Genomic DNA, 20,028 nt, shown 5'->3' with positions numbered 1-20,028 from the left:
AGAGAGAGAGGTAGACTGTCAGACCTCATTGTCAGATTCATCACTGCGCCTCCTCGTCATCCTCTTTTGTCTAAAAGTTGTCTGTTTTCACTTTGTTGTTATGGGGTAATGTGCGTAGATTGATGTGCGTAAATTTTTATTTAATCCATTTTAGGCTGTAACATAACAAAATGTGGAAAACGGAATGGGTCTGAATACTATACGAATGATTTAGTGTGCTGCATTGAAGTAGTAGTGAGCACATCCACATGTCTCCTAAAATGTCACAGCGTTTAATGTCATGTACAGCTAAAAATACACACACACACACACACACACACACACACACACACACACACACACACACACACACACACACACACACACACACACACACACACACACACACACACACACACACACACACACACACACACACACACACACACACACACACCTCAATATCCAGCCTGATAAGCGTACGATAGACCTCTTTCATTTCAGTTGAACTCGTGCCAAATGTGTTCCCCTGCTAAAGTGCTGCCTTTTCAGACACTTGCCTTGTTCATAGTTTTTCTGTGGCTGAGAGGGGCGAGTCTTCTGTTCTAATGAGGCGAGAGGTTTATAGACAAGTGGAGTGCTAATGCTATTTTCCGCTGTTTGAGAAATCTATTTTTCCCTCTGGCAGCACTAGAACTACATCCCAAATGGTACCCTATTCCCTACATAGTGCACTGCTATTTATCAAAGCTCTATGGGCCCTGGTCTAAAGTAGTGCACTACATAGGGAATAGGGTGCCATTTGGGACATAGTACTGGGACACTCCTTTTAACAATTAAGCACCGCTGGACTCTCACCAAAGTAATTATATATGGAAAGAGAATCGGTAAATCTCCGATTTTATTATGGTAATGAAAAGTCCATTCCACTTTTTCTGAGTTTGTACAATTGTCTGAAATGACAAATGAGTGAACAGTGAAACATGGATGTACTCTGTTATGAGCTTGGTTTAGACTGATCTTTCATCGACTCGCCGATACATTGGAGTTCTTCTGACACTGGTGCTTTGGCTTAAAGCATTTTCCAGACACAACGACTGATACACACTATTCACAATCAGAAATGAAGGATCACAATAAACTAACGTGCCATGTCATGTGTGTGTGTGTGTGTGTGTGTGTGTGTGTGTGTGTGTGTGTGTGTGTGTGTGTGTGTGTGTCTCACTGGGGAATATTACATTCCACTCAGACTCATAGTGTTGCTCTGAGGTTTAGTTCTCCAGTGCTCAGTAGAGATACACCAAAATCTCAAAGGAAACAAAATCAATGTCCGAATCAGAGTGGAAACGCTCTCTGAATATTTCAACATTTTCCTTTGGTTGGGAATGCTGAAGCAGTGAGTGTGCAGAGTGAGCTGTGAGGAATGAAGCAGCACTGCCAGTTCCTCATTAAGGGCTTTAACAGTAGATTAATAAAGAGGAGAGAGAATGACTCTATCCCGAGTCCAGAGCCCAGACACACACACACACACACACACACACTCTTGCAAGCAAGTTCACACGTACATACGCACGCGTTCCCACACACATATACACCTTCACACACACCTACACAAACAGGCCAAGAGTCCTTAGCCCCGGGTGCCATGGATCATCATCCAGCAAAATAAGGGCCTGTAGCGCCCAAACTACTAAAGAGGAAGAGGAAGCTGATGGGGAGAGACATGGAGGGGGTAGAGAGAGAGTATAAAGAGAGAGAATATAAAGAGAGAGAGAGTATAAAGAGAGAGAGAGTATAAAGAAAGAGAGTATAAAGAGAGAGAGAGACTATAAAGAGAGAGAGTATAAAGAAAGAGAGTATAAAGAGAGAGAGAGTATAAAGAGAGAGAGAGTATAAAGAGAGAGAGAGTATAAAGAGAGAGAGAGTATAAAGAGAGAGAGAGTATAAAGAGAGAGAGTATAAAGAGAAAGAGAGAGTATAAAGAGAGAGAGAGTATAAAGAGAGAGAGAGTATAAAGAGAGAGAGTATAAAGAGAGAGAGTATAAAGAGAGAGAGAGAGTATAAAGAGAGAGAGAGTATAAAGAGAGAGAGTATAAAGAGAAAGAGAGAGTATAAAGAGAGAGAGAGTATAAAGAGAGAGAGAGTATAAAGAGAGAGAGAGTATAAAGAGAGAGAGTATAAAGAGAGAGAGAGAGTATAAAGAGAGAGAGAGTATAAAGAGAGAGAGTATAAAGAGAGAGAGAGTATAAAGAGAGAGAGAGTATAAAGAGAGAGAGAGTATAAAGAGAGAGAGAGTATAAAGAGAGAGAGTATAAAGAGAGAGAGAGTATAAAGAGAGAGAGTATAAAGAGAGAGAGAGAGTATAAAGAGAGAGAAAGTATAAAGAGAGAGAGTATAAAGATGGAGGGAGTATAAAGAGAGAGAGAGTATAAAGAGAGAGAGAGTATAAAGAGAGAGAGTATAAAGAGAGAGAGAGAGTATAAAGAGAGAGAGAGTATAAAGACGGAGGGAGTATAAAGAGAGAGAGTATAAAGAAAGAGAGTATAAAGAGAGAGAGAGTATAAAGAGAGAGAGAGTATAAAGAAAGAGAGAGTATAAAGAAAGAGAGTATAAAGAGAGAGAGAGTATAAAGAGAGAGAGAGTATAAAGAGTAGAGTATAAAGAAAGAGAGTATAAAGAGAGAGAGAGTATAAAGATGGAGAGAGTATAAAGAGAGAGAGAGTATAAAGAGTAGAGTATAAAGAGAGAGAGTATAAAGAGAGAGAGAGTATAAAGAGAGAGAGAGTATAAAGAAAGAGAGTATAAAGAGAGAGAGAGTATAAAGAGAGAGAGAGTATAAAGAGTAGAGTATAAAGAAAGAGAGTATAAAGAGAGAGAGAGTATAAAGATGGAGAGAGTATAAAGAGAGAGAGAGTATAAAGAGTAGAGTATAAAGAGAGAGAGTATAAAGAGAGAGAGAGTATAAAGAGTAGAGAGTATAAAGAGAGAGAGAGTATAAAGAGAGAGAGAGAATAAAGAGTAGAGTATAAAGAGAGAGAGAGAGTATAAAGAGAGAGAGAGAGTATAAAGAGAGAGAGAGAGTATAAAGAGAGAGAGAGAGTATAAAGAGAGAGAGAGTATAAAGAGTAGAGTATAAAGAAAGAGAGTATAAAGAGAGAGAGAGTATAAAGAGTAGAGTATAAAGAAAGAGAGTATAAAGAGAGAGAGAGTATAAAGAGTAGAGTATAAAGAGAGAGAGAGTATAAAGATGGAGAGAGTATAAAGAGAGAGAGAGTATAAAGATGGAGAGAGTATAAAGAGAGAGAGAGTATAAAGAGTAGAGTATAAAGAGAGAGAGTATAAAGAGAGAGAGAGTATAAAGAGTAGAGAGTATAAAGAGAGAGAGAGTATAAAGAGAGAGAGTATAAAGAGAGAGAGAGTATAAAGATGGAGAGAGTATAAAGAGAGAGAGAGTATAAAGAGTAGAGTATAAAGAGAGAGAGAGTATAAAGAGAGAGAGTATAAAGAGAGAGAGAGTATAAAGAGAGAGAGAGTATAAAGAGTAGAGTATAAAGAGAGAGAGTATAAAGAGAGAGAGAGTATAAAGAGTAGAGTATAAAGAGAGAGAGAGTATAAAGAGTAGAGTATAAAGAGAGAGAGTATAAAGAGAGAGAGAGTATAAAGAGTAGAGAGTATAAAGAGAGAGAGAGTATAAAGAGAGAGAGTATAAAGAGAGAGAGAGTATAAAGAGAGAGAGAGAATAAAGAGTAGAGTATAAAGAGAGAGAGAGAGTATAAAGAGTAGAGAGTATAAAGAGAGAGAGAGTATAAAGAGAGAGAGAGTATAAAGAGTAGAGTGTAAAGAGAGAGAGAGTATAAAGAGAGAGAGAGTATAAAGAGTAGAGTATAAAGAAAGAGAGTATAAAGAGAGAGAGAGTATAAAGAGTAGAGTATAAAGAGAGAGAGAGTATAAAGAGAGAGAGAGTATAAAGATGGAGAGAGTATAAAGAGAGAGAGAGTATAAAGAGTAGAGTATAAAGAGAGAGAGTATAAAGAGAGAGAGAGTATAAAGAGTAGAGAGTATAAAGAGAGAGAGAGTATAAAGAGAGAGAGTATAAAGAGAGAGAGAGTATAAAGATGGAGAGAGTATAAAGAGAGAGAGAGTATAAAGAGTAGAGTATAAAGAGAGAGAGAGTATAAAGAGAGAGAGTATAAAGAGAGAGAGAGTATAAAGAGAGAGAGAGTATAAAGAGTAGAGTATAAAGAGAGAGAGTATAAAGAGAGAGAGAGTATAAAGAGTAGAGTATAAAGAGAGAGAGAGTATAAAGAGTAGAGTATAAAGAGAGAGAGTATAAAGAGAGAGAGAGTATAAAGAGTAGAGAGTATAAAGAGAGAGAGAGTATAAAGAGAGAGAGTATAAAGAGAGAGAGAGTATAAAGAGAGAGAGAGAATAAAGAGTAGAGTATAAAGAGAGAGAGAGAGTATAAAGAGTAGAGAGTATAAAGAGAGAGAGAGTATAAAGAGAGAGAGAGTATAAAGAGTAGAGTGTAAAGAGAGAGAGAGTATAAAGAGAGAGAGAGTATAAAGAGTAGAGTATAAAGAGAGAGAGAGAGTATAAAGAGAGAGAGAGAGTATAAAGAGAGAGAGAGAGTATAAAGAGAGAGAGAGTATAAAGAGTAGAGTATAAAGAAAGAGAGTATAAAGAGAGAGAGTATAAAGATGGAGAGAGTATAAAGAGAGAGAGAGTTTAAAGATGGAGAGAGTATAAAGAGAGAGAGAGTATAAAGAGTAGAGTATAAAAAGAGAGAGTATAAAGAGAGAGAGAGTATAAAGAGTAGAGAGTATAAAGAGAGAGAGTGTATAAAGAGAGAGAGTATAAAGAGAGAGAGAGTATAAAGAGAGAGAGAGAATAAAGAGTAGAGTATAAAGAGAGAGAGAGAGTATAAAGAGTAGAGAGTATAAAGAGAGAGAGAGTATAAAGAGTAGAGTATAAAGAGAGAGAGTATAAAGAGAGAGAGAGTATAAAGAGTAGAGTATAAAGAGAGAGAGAGTATAAAGATGGAGAGAGTATAAAGAGAGAGAGAGTATAAAGAGTAGAGTATAAAGAGAGAGTATAAAGAGAGAGAGAGTATAAAGAGTAGAGAGTATAAAGAGAGAGAGAGTATAAAGAGAGAGAGTATAAAGAGAGAGAGAGTATAAAGAGAGAGAGAGAATAAAGAGTAGAGTATAAAGAGAGAGAGAGAGTATAAAGAGTAGAGAGTATAAAGAGAGAGAGAGTATAAAGAGAGAGAGTATAAAGAGAGAGAGAGTATAAAGAGAGAGAGAGTATAAAGAGAGAGAGAGTATAAAGAGTAGAGTATAAAGAGAAAGAGAGTATAAAGAGTAGAGAGTATAAAGAGAGAGAGAGTATAAAGAGTAGAGTATAAAGAGAGAGAGAGAGTATAAAGAGTAGAGAGTATAAAGAGAGAGAGAGTATAAAGAGAGAGAGTATAAAGAGAGAGAGAGTATAAAGAGAGAGAGAGTATAAAGAGAGAGAGAGTATAAAGAGTAGAGTATAAAGAAAGAGAGTATAAAGAGAGAGAGAGTATAAAGAGAGAGAGAGTATAAAGAGTAGAGTATAAAGAGAGAGAGAGTATAAAGAGAGAGAGTATAAAGAAAGAGAGTATAAAGAGAGAGAGGGAGTATAAAGAGAGAGAGAGAGTATAAAGAGAGAGAGTATAAAGAGAGAGAGTATAAAGAGAGAGAGTATAAAGAGAGAAAGGATTAAGAGAGAGAGAGTATAAAGAGAGAGAGAGTATAAAGAGAGAAATGATTAAGAGAGAGAGAGTATAAAGAGAGAGAGAGAGTATAAAGAGAGAAAGGATTAAGAGAGAGTATAAAGAGAGAAAGGATTAAGAGAGAGAGAGTATAAAGAGAGAGAGAGTATAAAGAGAGAAAGGATTAAGAGAGAGAGAGTATAAAGAGAGAAAGGATTAAGAGAGAGAGAGTATAAAGAGAAAGAGAGTATAAAGAGAGAAAGGATTAAGAGAGAGAGTATAAAGAGAGAGAGAGTATAAAGGGAGAGAGAGTATAAAGAGAGAAAGGATTAAGAGAGAGAAAGGATTAAGAGAGAGAGAGTATAATGAGAGAAATTATTAAGAGAGAGAGAGTATAAAGAGAGAGAGAGTATAAAGAGAGAAAGGATTAAGAGAGAGAGTATAAAGAGAGAGAGAGTATAAAGAGAGAAATTATTAAGAGAGAGAGAGTATAAAGAGAGAGAGAGAGTATAAAGAGAGATAGTATAAAGAGAGAAAGGATTAAGAGAGAGAGAGTATAAAGAGAAAGAGAGTATAAAGAGAGAAATGATTAAGAGAGAGAGTATAAAGAGAGAGAGAGTATAAAGAGAGAAAGGATTAAGAGAGAGAGAGTATAAAGAGAGAGAGTATAAAGAGAGAGAGAGTATAAAGAGTAGAGTGTAGAGAGAGAGAATATAAAGAGAGAGATTATAAAGAGAGAGAGAGTATAAAGAGAGAGAGAGTATAAAGAGAGAAAGGATTAAGAGAGAGTATAAAGAGAGAGAGAGTATAAAGAGTAGAGTGTAGAGAGAGAGAATATAAAGAGAGAGAGAGTATAAAGAGAGAGAGTATAAAGAGAGAGAGAGTATAAAGAGAGAAAGGATTAAGAGAGAGTATAAAGAGAGAGAGAGTATAAAGATGGAGGGAGTATAAAGAGAGAGAGAGTATAAAGAGTAGTGTAAAGAGAGAGAGAATATAAAGAGAGAGAGAGTATAAAGAGAGAGAGTATAAAGAGAGAGAGAGTATAAAGAGTAGAGTGTAAAGAGAGAGAGAATATAAAGAGAGAGAGAGTATAAAGAGAGAGAGAATATAAAGAGAGAGAGAATATAAAGATAGAGAGTATAAAGAGAGAGAAAGAAAGGGAGAGAGAAAGAAAGGGAGAGAGTATAAAGAGAGAGAGTATAAAGAGAGAGAGAGTATAAAGAGTAGAGAGTATAAAGAGAGGAAGAGAGAGAGAGTATAAAAAGAGCGTATAAAGAGAGAGAGAGAGAGTATAAAAAGAGAGAGTATAAAGAGAGAGAGAGTATAAAGAGTAGAGTAGAGTATAAAGAGAGAGAGAATAAAGAGAGAGAGAGTATAAAAAGAGAGAGTATAAAGAGAGAGAGTATAAAGAGTAGAGAGTATAAAGAGAGAGAGAGTATAAAGAGAGAGAGAGAGTATAAAGAGAGAGAGAGTATAAAGAGAGAGAGAGAGTATAAAGAGAGAGAGTATAAAGAGAGAGAGAGAGTATAAAGAGAGAGAGAGTATAAAGAGAGAGAGAGTATAAAGAGAGTATAAAGAGAGAGAGAGTATAAAGAGAGAGAGAGTATAAAGAGAGAGTATAACGAGAGAGAGAGAGTATAAAGGGGAAGAAAGGGAGAAACAGTAGAGCCTCCCCAACAATCTGATGACTGTCAGAGTGCTCTGCTCTCCTCTGCCAGCTTCTCAATGGGACCTGGAGGTAGCCTACATGTCACTGTGACCCACCGTGAATTATTGGCGAGACGCTCTTTATTAGAGAGAACATAACGCGCTTGGATTGAGTTACCCTGAGATTTGGTCAAACAGCCTCTTAAAAGGAACAAGCACGATGCTGTGAAAACGTCTAACTCTGCCCGTCGAAACAAAAGTCCCAGTACTTCTTTGTCGGGAACTCGGACTCCAACTGTTTGAGCTCTTTGTTCCGAGCGAGGGGGAATTCTTGGAAGAGAAGAAGTGACTTAAGTGCGACTGGCAGACCCAGGCAGAGCGAATGCTGACGACTGGCGCTGTCCAACAACAATATAAATGTCTCTTTCCACTGCATAAGGCTCAGCTTCGTCCATATTAGTGGGCAGCTACAAAGACAGCCTTGTGCTGGTAGTAGCTAGTAGTAGTAGAGGACAGAAGGTTTCTAGACAGACATACTGATACTGTGGCTCATGGTAATAATAATATTATATATGGACAGTTATGGCTGGGGTTTGACACGATCAAACAGGTTAGGACCTAGTAATGGTCTAATGGGGTCAGCCGGGGCCTAGTAATGGTCTAATGGGATCAGCCAGGACCTAGTAATGGTCTAATGGGGTCAGCCGGGGCCTAGTAATGGTCTAATGGGATCAGCCAGGACCTAGTAATGGTCTAATGGGGTCAGCCAGGACCTAGTAATGGTCTAATGGGGTCAGCCAGGACCTAGTAATGGTCTAATGGGGTCAGCAGGGGCCTAGTAATGGTCTAATGGGGTCAGCCAGGACCTAGTAATGGTCTAATGGGGTCAGCCAGGACCTAGTAATGGTCTAATGGGGTCAGCCAGGACCTAGTAATGGTCTAATGGGTTCAGCCAGGGCCTAGTAATGGTCTAATGGGATCAGCCAGGACCTAGTAATGGTCTAATGGGGTCAGCCAGGACCTAGTAATGGTCTAATGGGGTCAGCCGGGGCCTAGTAATGATCTAATGGGGTCAGCCAGGACCTAGTAATGGTCTAATGGGATCAGCCAGGACCTAGTAATGGTCTAATGGGGTCAGCCAGGACCTAGTAATGGTCTAATGGGGTCAGCCAGGACCTAGTAATGGTCTAATGGGGTCAGCAGGGGCCTAGTAATGGTCTAATGGGGTCAGCCGGGGCCTAGTAATGGTCTAATGGGGTCAGCCGGGGCCTAGTAATGGTCTAATGGGGTCAGCCAGGACCTAGTAATGGTCTAATGGGGTCAGGCAGGACCTAGTAATGGTCAATGGGGTCAGCCAGGACCTAGTAATGGTCTAATGGGGTCAGCCAGGGCCTAATAATGGTCTAATGGGGTCAGCAGGGGCCTAGTAATGATCTAATGGGGTCAGCCAGGACCTAGTAATGGTCTAATGGGGTCAGCCAGGACCTAGTAATGGTCTAATGGGGTCAGCCGGGGACTAGTAATGGTCTAATGGGGTCAGCCAGGACCTAGTAATGGTCTAATGGGGTCAGCCGGGGCCTAGTAATGATCTAATGGGGTCAGCCAGGACCTAGTAATGGTCTAATGGGGTCAGCAAGGACCTAGTAATGGTCTAATGGGGTCAGCCAGGACCTAGTAATGGTCTAATGGGTTCAGCCAGGGCCTAGTAATGGTCTAATGGGTTCAGCCAGGGCCTAGTAATGGTCTAATGGGATCAGCCAGGACCTAGTAATGGTCTAATGGGGTCAGCCAGGACCTAGTAATGGTCTAATGGGGTCAGCCGGGGCCTAGTAATGATCTAATGGGGTCAGCCAGGACCTAGTAATGGTCTAATGGGATCAGCCAGGACCTAGTAATGGTCTAATGGGGTCAGCCAGGACCTAGTAATGGTCTAATGGGGTCAGCCAGGACCTAGTAATGGTCTAATGGGGTCAGCAGGGGCCTAGTAATGGACTAATGGGGTCAGCCGGGGCCTAGTAATGGTCTAATGGGGTCAGCCGGGGCCTAGTAATGGTCTAATGGGGTCAGCAGGGGCCTAGTAATGGTCTAATGGGTTCAGCCAGGACCTAGTAATGGTCTAATGGGGTCAGCCAGGACCTAGTAATGGTCTAATGGGGTCAGGCAGGACCTAGTAATGGTCTAATGGGGTCAGCCGGGGCCTAGTAATGGTCAATGGGGTCAGCCAGGACCTAGTAATGGTCTAATGGGGTCAGCCAGGGCCTAATAATGGTCTAATGGGGTCAGCAGGGTTCTAGTAATGATCTAATGGGGTCAGCCAGGACCTAGTAATGGTCTAATGGGGTCAGCCAGGACCTAGTAATGGTCTAATGGGGTCAGCCGGGGCCTAGTAATGGTCTAATGGGGTCAGCCAGGACCTAGTGATGGTCTAATGGGATCAGCCAGGACCTAGTAATGGTCTAATGGGGTCAGCCAGGACCTAGTAATGGTCTAATGGGGTCAGCCAGGACCTAGTAATGGTCTAATGGGGTCAGCCAGGACCTAGTAATGGTCTAATGGGGTCAGCCGGGGCCTAGTAATGATCTAATGGGGTCAGCCAGGACCTAGTAATGGTCTAATGGGATCAGCCAGGACCTAGTAATGGTCTAATGGGGTCAGCCAGGACCTAGTAATGGTCTAATGGGGTCAGCCAGGACCTAGTAATGGTCTAATGGGGTCAGCCAGGACCTAGTAATGGTCTAATGGGGTCAGCAAGGACCTAGTAATGATCTACTATTTTTGGTCAGGTCACATTGTCAGGAAAACATCTAACCCTGATACCATGTCTTGGACATCCATATTAAAATAGATAGAAAACTACTAACCCTGATACCATGTCTTGGACATCCATATTAAAATAGATAGAAAACTACTAACCCTGATACCATGTCTTGGACATCCATATTAAAATAGATAGAAAACTACTAACCCTGATACCATGTCTTGGGTATCTAAAATTGATAGACATTTTATTTAGAGGTAAACTGTAAATACTATGCCGAAGTTCAATAGAATGCAGTGTTTTCCCTCCTAAATATGCTGAATAATCCCAGGCATCGACAGCTGTACTGTACAGTACAAACCCAATGTCACTGTTAGAACCAAAAAGAAAGGAGGATCAGGGCACTCTTCATATAATTCATTAAAATGCCTTTATTTCTATGGCATGTTCAATGGGAACACAGTTTAAAAACTGACGCGTTTCGGCTGCACTATCGCTGCTAATTCAACTAAATGTACAGTACACACCCAACTTATTTTTGTATTTTTATTTCACCTTTATTTAACCAGGTAAGCTAGTTGAGAACAAGTTCTCATTTACAACTGCGACCTGGCTAAGATAAAGCAAAGCAGTGCGACAAAAACAACAACACAGAGTTACACATGGAATAAACAAACATACAGTCAGTAATGCAATAGTAAAATTCTATATACAGTGAGTGCAAATGAGGTAGGATAAGGGAGGTAAGGCAATAAATAGGCCATGGTGGCGAAGTAATTACAATATAGCAATTAAACACTGGAGTGATAGATGTGCAGAAAATGAATGTGCAAGTAGAGATACTGGGGTGCAAAGGAGCAAAATAAATAAATAACAGTATGGGGATAAGGTAGTTGGATGGGCTATTTAAAGATGGGCTATTTACAGATGGGCTATTTACAGATGGGCTATTTACAGATGGGCTATGTACATACAGTGCCTTGCGAAAGTATTCGGCCCCCTTGAACTTTGCGACCTTTTGCCACATTTCAGGCTTCAAACATAAAGATATAAAACTGTATTTTTTTGTGAAGAATCAACAACAAGTGGGACACAATCATGAAGTGGAACAACATTTATTGGATATTTCAAACTTTTTTAACAAATCAAAAACTGAAAAATTGGGCGTGCAAAATTATTTAGCCCCCTTAAGTTAATACTTTGTAGCGCCACCTTTTGCTGCGATTACAGCTGTAAGTCGCTTGGGGTATGTCTCTATCAGTTTTGCACATCGAGAGACTGAAATTTTTTCCCATTCCTCCTTGCAAAACAGCTCGAGCTCAGTGAGGTTGGATGGAGAGCATTTGTGAACAGCAGTTTCCAGTTCTTTCCACAGATTCTCGATTGGATTCAGGTCTGGACTTTGACTTGGCCATTCTAACACCTGGATATGTTTATTTTTGAACCATTCCATTGTAGATCTTGCTTTATGTTTTGGATCATTGTCTTGTTGGAAGACAAATCTCTGTCCCAGTCTCAGGTCTTTTGAAGACTCCATCAGGTTTTCTTCCAGAATGGTCCTGTATTTAACCATCTTCCCTGTCCCTGCTGAAGAAAAGCAGGCCCAAACCATGATGCTGCCACCACCATGTTTGACAGTGGAGATGGTGTGTTCAGGGTGATGAGCTGTGTTGCTTTTACGCCAAACATAACGTTTTGCATTGTTGCCAAAAAGTTCAATTTTGGTTTCATCTGACCAGAGCACCTTCTTCCACATGTTTGGTGTGTCTCCCAGGTGGCTTGTGGCAAACTTTAAACAACACTTTTTATGGATATCTTTAAGAAATGGCTTTCTTCTTGCCACTCTTCCATAAAGGCCAGATTTGTGCAATATACGACTGATTGTCGTAATATATATGACTGATTGTTGTCCCATGGACAGATTTGCAGTGGTCTGATACTCCTTCCATTTCAATATTATCGCTTGCACAGTGCTCCTTGGGATGTTTAAAGCTTGGGAAATCTTTTTGTATCCAAAGCCGGCTTTAAACTTCTTCACAACAGTATCTCGGACCTGCCTGGTGTGTTTCTTGTTCTTCATGATGCTCTCTGTGCTTTTAACGGACCTCTGAGACTATCACAGTGCAGGTGCATTTATACGGAGACTTGATTACACACAGGTGGATTGTATTTATCATCATTAGTCATTTAGGTCAACATTGGATCATTCAGAGATCCTCACTGAACTTCTGGAGAGAGTTTGCTGCACTGAAAGTAAAGGGGCTGAATAATTTTGCAAGGCCAATTTTTCAGTTTTTGATTTGTTAAAAAAGTTTGAAATATCCAATAAATGTCGTTCCACTTCATGATTGTGTCCCACTTGTTGTTGATTCTTCACAAAAAAATACAGTTTTATATCTTTATGTTTGAAGCCTGAAATGTGGCAAAAGGTCGCAAAGTTCAAGGGGGCCGAATACTTTCGCAAGGCACTGTATGTAGTGATCTGTGAGCTGCTCTGACAGCTGGTGCTTAAAGTTAGTGAGGGAGATACGAGTCTCCAGCTTCAGTGATTTTTGCAGTTCGATCCAGTCATTGGCAGCAGAGAACTGGAAGTAAAGGTGGCCAAAGGAGGAATTGGCTTTGGGGGTGACCAGTGAGATATACCTGCTGGAGCGCGTGCTATGGGTGGGTGCTGCTATGTTGACAAGTGCGCTGAGGTATTCCCCTGGGCATTACCTAGTAAAGACTTACAGATGACCTGGAGCCAGTGGGTTTGGCGATGAATATGAAGCGAGGGCCAGCCAACGAGAGCATACAGGTCGCAGTGGTGGGTAGTATATGGGGCTTTGGTGACAAAACGGATGGCACTGTGATAGACTGCATCCAATTTGCTGAGTAGAGTGTTGGAGGCTATTTTGTAAAGGACATTGCCGAAGTCGAGGATTGGTAGGATAGTCAGTTTTACGAGGGTATGTTTGGTAGCATGAGTGAAGGATGCTTTGTTGTGAAATAGGAAGCTGATTCTAGATGTAATTTTGGATTGGAGATGCTTAATGTGAGTCTGGAAGGAGAGTTTACAGTCTAACCAGACACCCAGATATTTGTAGTTGTCCACATATTATAAGTCAGAGTCGTCCAGAGTAGTGATGCTGGACGGGCGGGCAGGTGCAGACATTGATCGGTTGAAGAGCATGCATTTGGTTTTACTTGTATTTATGGCATTGAAGCTCGTCTGGAGGTTTGTTAACACAGTGTCCAAAGAAGGGCCGGAAGTATACAGAATGGTGTCGTCTGCGTAGAGGTGGATCAGAGAATCACCAGCAGCAAGAGCGACATCATTTATGTATACACAGAAGAGAGTCAGCCCAAGAATTGAACCCTGTGGCACCCCCATAGAGACTGCCAGAGGTCCGGACAACAGGCCCTCCGATTTGACACACTGAACTCTGTCTGAGAAGTAGTTGGTGAACCAGGTGAGGCAGTCATTTGAGAAACCAACCCAATGTCACTGTTTGTTCAACTAAATGTACAGTACATACCCAATGTCACTGTTAGTTCAACTAAATGTACAGTACATACCCAATGTCACTGTTAGTTCAACTAAATGTACAGTACATACCCAATGTCACTGTTAGTTCAACTAAATGAACAGTACATACCCAATGTCACTGTTAGTTCAACTAAATGAACAGTACATACCCAATGTCACTGTTAGTTCAACTAAATGAACAGTACATACCCAATGTCACTGTTAGTTCAACTAAATGTACAGTACATACCCAATGTCACTGTTAGTTCAACTACTTTCAGCTCATACAATCACAATACTACAGTACTTTCTGGAGTTTTCCAATTTGCTCCCAAAGTGAGTGTTTTACAATATTTTACCTTTATTTAACTAGGCAAGTCAGATAAGAACAAATTCTTATTTTACAATGATGGCCTACCCTGGCCAAACCCTAACCCGGACGATGCTGGGCCAATTGTGCACCGGCCTATGGGACTACCAATCATGGCTGGTTGTGATACAGCCCGGGATCACACCAGGGTCTGTAGTGACGCCTATAGCACTGGGATGCAGTGCCATAGACCAGACACTACTGCTTGACCAAATGCCCATTGGCCAGTGCTATAGGTATGTGACAGATACTGTAAACACCCACCAACAATGAAAAGACTGATCTAAATATTTACATGGTGGTCACTTGTTATTTCTAATAGCAAGGCTTTTTGAGGGAGCGAACCATGTTCATTTCCACTGTCCAGCGCATGCCAAACCATGTTAATTTCCACTGTCCAGCGCATGTCAAACCATGTTCATTTCCACTGTCCAGCGCATGTCAAACCATGTTCATTTCCACTGTCCAGCGCATGTCAAACCATGTTCATTTCCACTGTCCAGCGCATGTCAAACCATGTTCATTTCCACTGTCCAGCGCATGTCAAACCATGTTCATTTCCACTGTCCAGCGCATGTCAAACCATGTTCATTTCCACTGTCCAGCGCATGTCAAACCATGTTCATTTCCACTGTCCAGCGCATGTCAAACCATGTTAATTTCCACTGTCCAGCGCATGTCAAACCATGTTCATTTCCACTGTCCAGCGCATGTCAAACCATGTTCATTTCCACTGTCCAGCGCATGTCAAACCATGTTCATTTCCACTGTCCAGCGCATGTCAAACCATGTTAATTTCCACTGTCCAGCGCATGCCAAACCATGTTAATTTCCACTCTCCAGCGCATGTCAAACCATGTTAATTTCCACTGTCCAGCGCATGTCAAACCATGTTCATTTCCACTGTCCAGCGCATGTCAAACCATGTTCATTTCCACTCTCCAGCGCATGTCAAACCATGTTAATTTCCACTGTCCAGCGCATGTCAAACCATGTTCATTTCCACTGTCCAGCGCATGCCAAACCATGTTCATTTCCACTGTCCAGCGCATGTCAAACCATGTTCATTTCCACTGTCCAGCGCATGCCAAACCATGTTCATTTCCACTGTCCAGCGCATGTCAAACCATGTTCATTTCCACTGTCCAGCGCATGTCAAACCATGTTCATTTCCACTGTCCAGCGCATGCCAAACCATGTTCATTTGAGGAATGTGATACAATACCTTAGCTGGAAGGCCAATAAATTGAATTATCTACTTAATTAACCTTTAAAGACGTGTGAAATGCTAAGCTGTACGGGAAATAGCCAAGAGCATCTTAACAAAATGTTAGTTTGTCAGATGTTTTTTACACCTCAAAAGTAGTTGAATGTTGAGATGTCCCATGCCATCTATTGTGTAGATCCAGCTATATGCCTCATTCCAAAATGAATGGAAACCTTTTCAATGTTTGATTTCACCAAGACCTAAAATACTCCTGTAGTGTATTCCATGAAGCTGACTACAATAGCCAACAATTTACCAGGAAGAGGCCGACCTTCAAGTCAACATTTCTCAACTCTTTGAAACATGGAACGCAGTCCTGTTTACAGTAACCAGTGCTTGGCAGACTGGAATGCAATAATTTAATTTAATTCACAAACCACACATTTTTCTAGTAAAAACATAGCTATTTTACATGGTATTTAATGTCCCTAACCACCTCCAAGAAAACCAGAATGCAGTTATCACGTGAGAAAAAACATAATAGTGACAGACAAAATGCAGTCATGATTTTAATCTCCACACATAACATTTTATGAAAAGCCCACACACAAAAAATCTGCCTCCATTTTGAAGCTTACACTGGATAGTTCCATCTGTGGACAGTCTAAGCCAGATGGCATAGTAGTATCCCAGCTTTGATAAATAAACTGTGTGGACCATAACACTTATTAACACCAAGACAGATCATTAACCAAGGCCAGACCTCGGACAGAACACTAACCCAGACCAGACCTGGTACAGAACACTAACCCAGACTAGACCTGGGACAGAACACTAACCCAGACCAGACCTGGTACAGAACACTAACCCAGACCAGACCTGGGACAGAACACTAACCCAGACCAGACCTGGTACAGAACACTAACCCAGACCAGACCTGGTACAGAACACTAACCCAGACTAGACCTGGGACAGAACACTAACCCAGACCAGACCTGGGACAGAACACTAACCCAGACCAGACCTGGTACAGAACACTAACCCAGACCAGACCTGGTACAGAACACTAACCCAGACCAGACCTGGGACAGAACACTAACCCAGACCAGACCTGGTACAGAACACTAACCCAGACCAGACCTGGGACAGAACACTAACCCAGACCAGACATAGGGCAGAACAGTAACCCAGACCAGACCTGGGACAGAACACTAACCCAGACCAGACCTGGTACAGAACACTAACCCAGACCAGACCTGGGACAGAACATTGACCCAGACCAGACATAGGGCAGAACAGTAACCCAGACTAGACCTGAGACAGAACACTAACCCAGGCTAGACCTGAGACAGAACACTAACCCAGGCTAGACCTGGGACAGAACACTAACCCAGGCCAGACCTGTGACAGAACACTAACCCAGGCTAGACCTGAGACAGAACACTAACCCATGCTAGAACACTAACCCGAAATAGACTTGGGACAGAACACAAACCCAGACCAGACCTGAGACAGAAAACTAACCCAGACCAGACCTGAGACAGGGCTCAGGACTTGAGGGATTGAGGGCCATTGGGGGCGATACTATATTGATGGCCAGAGAAAAGAGAGAGAAAGAGTGTATTTGAACAAGCTTTGTGAACCTTGTTGGTGAGGGATATTTACATGGGCCTGGAAGAAGATGAGAGCTAGGGAGACTAGAGTGTATTTTCACAGCAGTTGTAAACCTGGTTGGGGGAGAGAGATGAAGAGAGATTGTGTTTACCTAGGGCCATAGGCGGACAAGGGAGAGAGACGATAATGTGTTTTCAACAGAGAGTGTGTTCACAACCTCTGTGTGTAAAGATATTGATACAGGGTAGAAGGTCAGCTTAGAGAGGGAAGAGTTGATTTTTTCAGGCATTGCCGAGCTTGTTGTGTACCTACGTTCTTCCGGTGAGACGTGAGGCAGCGCCTGGCCCCGGACCAGCCGACAAGTAGAACCGTCGCCGGCACACACACCGCAGTTGTCTTCCCTGGCACCGCTGCCCAACTGTCTGTCACATCCCACCTCCTGCCAACACAAATATGGATAGAGAGGTGAGAAAGAGAGAGGGGGATTTGGTTTAGCATTTCTCTACAACCACAATAACATCTGCTAAACATGTGTATGTGAACAATAACATTTGATTTGGATAGAGAGGGGATGAACGGAGGCGGAGGGACAGAGAGTGGAGGGTGGTTACAAGAGAGGTATAGGAAAAGTGAGAGTGAGATGGACACACTGTACCCCCCCCCCCCCCCCCACACACACACACACACACACACACACATGCTTCTCCTTTCAGGAATTCAGTTTATTTTCCCAGCTCAACGCTCCATCCATGCTCTCATCATTAATAAATAAACATTGGAAGGTAGAGGACTGGCCCCATTCTGTCACGTGTTAAACACAGTACTATTTCAGCCTGCTGTCTATTCTATTCCTCACAGCCTTCTATACCATGTTCTCATCGCTACTGGAACTTTGACTTGCCTTTCAGATTCACCTCAGCATGTGACTAAGACCAAGTTTTGACCCCTCTATATAGACAAAACAGTAGTTCCAACCACAGCACAGAATTAGACACCCAGTTGGAATTGGTTGTGACTCAGAACTAGGTAGACTACTGTACAGTGCCTACTGTATGTTTGAAGGTTGTGTGATGGATTTCAGATAGCAGTGAAATGTGTACCAGCTGTGTGGACGGCCTATGGAAGGCCCAGCTCATATGAAGCCCCTCTCTGTTTCTTTGCATGACAGAGAGAGACAGAGAGACATAGAGAGAGAGAGACAGAAAGAGAAACAGAGAGACAGAGAGAGAGACAGAGAGAGAAAGAAACAGAGAGAGAGAAACAAAGACAGAGAGAGAAAGAGAGAGAGAAAGAAAGAAAGAGAGAGAGAGAGAGAGAGAGAGAGAGAGAGAGAGAGAGAAACAGAGAGAGAGAGAAACACAGAGAGAGAGAGAGAGAGAGAGAGAGAGAGAGAGAGAGACAGACAGGGAGAGAGAGACAGAGCGAGAGAGAGCGAAAGAGAGAGAAAGAGAGAGACAGAGAAACAAAGACAGAGAGAGAAAGAGAGAGACAGAGAAACAAAGACAGAGAGAGAAAGAGAGAGAGACAGAGTAATGTATGTAAATAAAGAGAGGACTGTCACCACTGTAGGCTATATTATTGACATCTATAAATTAATTGATTCCATCATTAGATTGATATATGCATTACCCACCTCTGGAATATCAAGTTAAACATTTCACAGCATGAAGGAAAACACTACATAAACTCAATCCATCATCTTCCTGATTATACAGTCTGTGTTTCTATTCCATTAGGTCTGCGAGAGCTCAATATCAACCTGTCTCTTTCTATTGCATTTCAACCTTTATGGAACGTTGCTACAGCCAAAGTGGTGTACATTTACTGAGAGAGTGTTTAAATGCAGAGGTTGCTGTCTGAACATCAGTGCATAAAAATAGTTTAACGACCTAGGTCCACAAACCTAGGATTGGGGTTGTTGTGGACAATGAACATTACTGGCATTATACTTTCCCAGGGAAAGAAATGTTCCGGCTGTACTTATTGTTTTTGTCCTGTTTTTTCTTAGTTTCTTTTCTGTTCTGAACAATCTATTCATATTCTTTGAGGAACAAATAATCAATTTAGCCCGTTCTTCAAAGATCCTCAACGTTTCCAAAAGAAGCAGTATGTGGCCAAGCCATACATCTGTTTTAAAGAAGTGATATGCAAAGCAAAAATAATAATAATAACCTCTTTTTATCTGAAATGGCAATCGCTAGTATAAATGATCCTAATAGAATCATATTATGTGTAAGCTGTGATGCCAAGGCAGCGAACCCGCTGCTGTCTGCTGAAGGGTAGGTATTCATCTGTCTGCTGAAGGGTAGGTATTCATCTGTCTGCTGAAGGGTAGGTATTCATCTGTCTGCTGAAGGGTAGGTATTCCTCTGTCTGCTGAAGGGTAGGTATTCGTCTGTCTGCTGAAGGGTAGGTATTCATCTGTCTGCTGAAGGGTAGGTATTCCTCTGTCTGCTGAAGGGTAGGTATTCATCTGTCTGCTGAAGGGTAGGTATTCATCTGTCTGCTGAAGGGTAGGTATTCATCTGTCTGCTGAAGGGTAGGTATTCCTCTGTCTGCTGAAGGGTAGGTATTCATCTGTCTGCTGAAGGGTAGATATTCATCTGTCTGCTGAAGGGTAGGTATTCATCTGTCTGCTGAAGGGTAGGTATTCATCTGTCTGCTGAAGGGTAGGTATTCATCTGTCTGCTGAAGGGTAGGTATTCATCTGTCTGCTGAAGGGTAGGTATTCATCTGTCTGCTGAAGGGTAGGTATTCATCTGTCTGCTGAAGGGTAGGTATTCATCTGTCTGCTGAAGGGTAGGTATTCATCTGTCTGCTGAAGGGTAGATATTCATCTGTCTGCTGAAGGGTAGGTATTCCTCTGTCTGCTAAAGGGTAGGTATTCATCTGTCTGCTGAAGGGTAGGTATTCCTCTGTCTGCTGAAGGGTAGGTATTCCTCTGTCTGCTGAAGGGTATGTATTCATCTGTCTGCTGAAGGGTAGGTATTCGTCTGTCTGCTGAAGGGTAGGTATTCCTCTGTCTGCTGAAGGGTAGGTATTCATCTGTCTGCTGAAGGGTAGGTATTCATCTGTCTGCTGAAGGGTAGGTATTCGTCTGTCTGCTGAAGGGTAGGTATTCCTCTGTCTGCTGAAGGGTAGGTATTCCTCTGTCTGCTGAAGGGTAGGTATTCCTCTGTCTGCTGAAGGGTAGGTATTCATCTGTCTGCTG

At 41.7% G+C, this 20,028-nt stretch overlaps 1 protein-coding gene across 3 annotated transcripts in view; it reads right to left on the bottom strand.

The window, feature by feature from the left end:
• LOC110506863 (ADAMTS-like protein 3) overlaps positions 1–20,028 on the bottom strand; it is a 216,606-nt gene that overhangs the window by 99,265 nt on the left and 97,313 nt on the right. For all 3 annotated transcript variants that reach the window (XM_036963478.1, XM_036963479.1, XM_036963480.1), the window contains exon 7: positions 17,130–17,256. In XM_036963478.1, the coding sequence (XP_036819373.1) occupies positions 17,130–17,256 (127 nt within the window). The remainder of the gene's footprint in view (positions 1–17,129; positions 17,257–20,028) is intronic.

This window comes from Oncorhynchus mykiss, chromosome 26 (genome assembly GCF_013265735.2).
Source record: "Oncorhynchus mykiss isolate Arlee chromosome 26, USDA_OmykA_1.1, whole genome shotgun sequence".
Lineage (NCBI taxonomy): Eukaryota > Metazoa > Chordata > Actinopteri > Salmoniformes > Salmonidae > Oncorhynchus > Oncorhynchus mykiss.
This window is presented reverse-complemented; position numbering and strand designations above follow the sequence as displayed.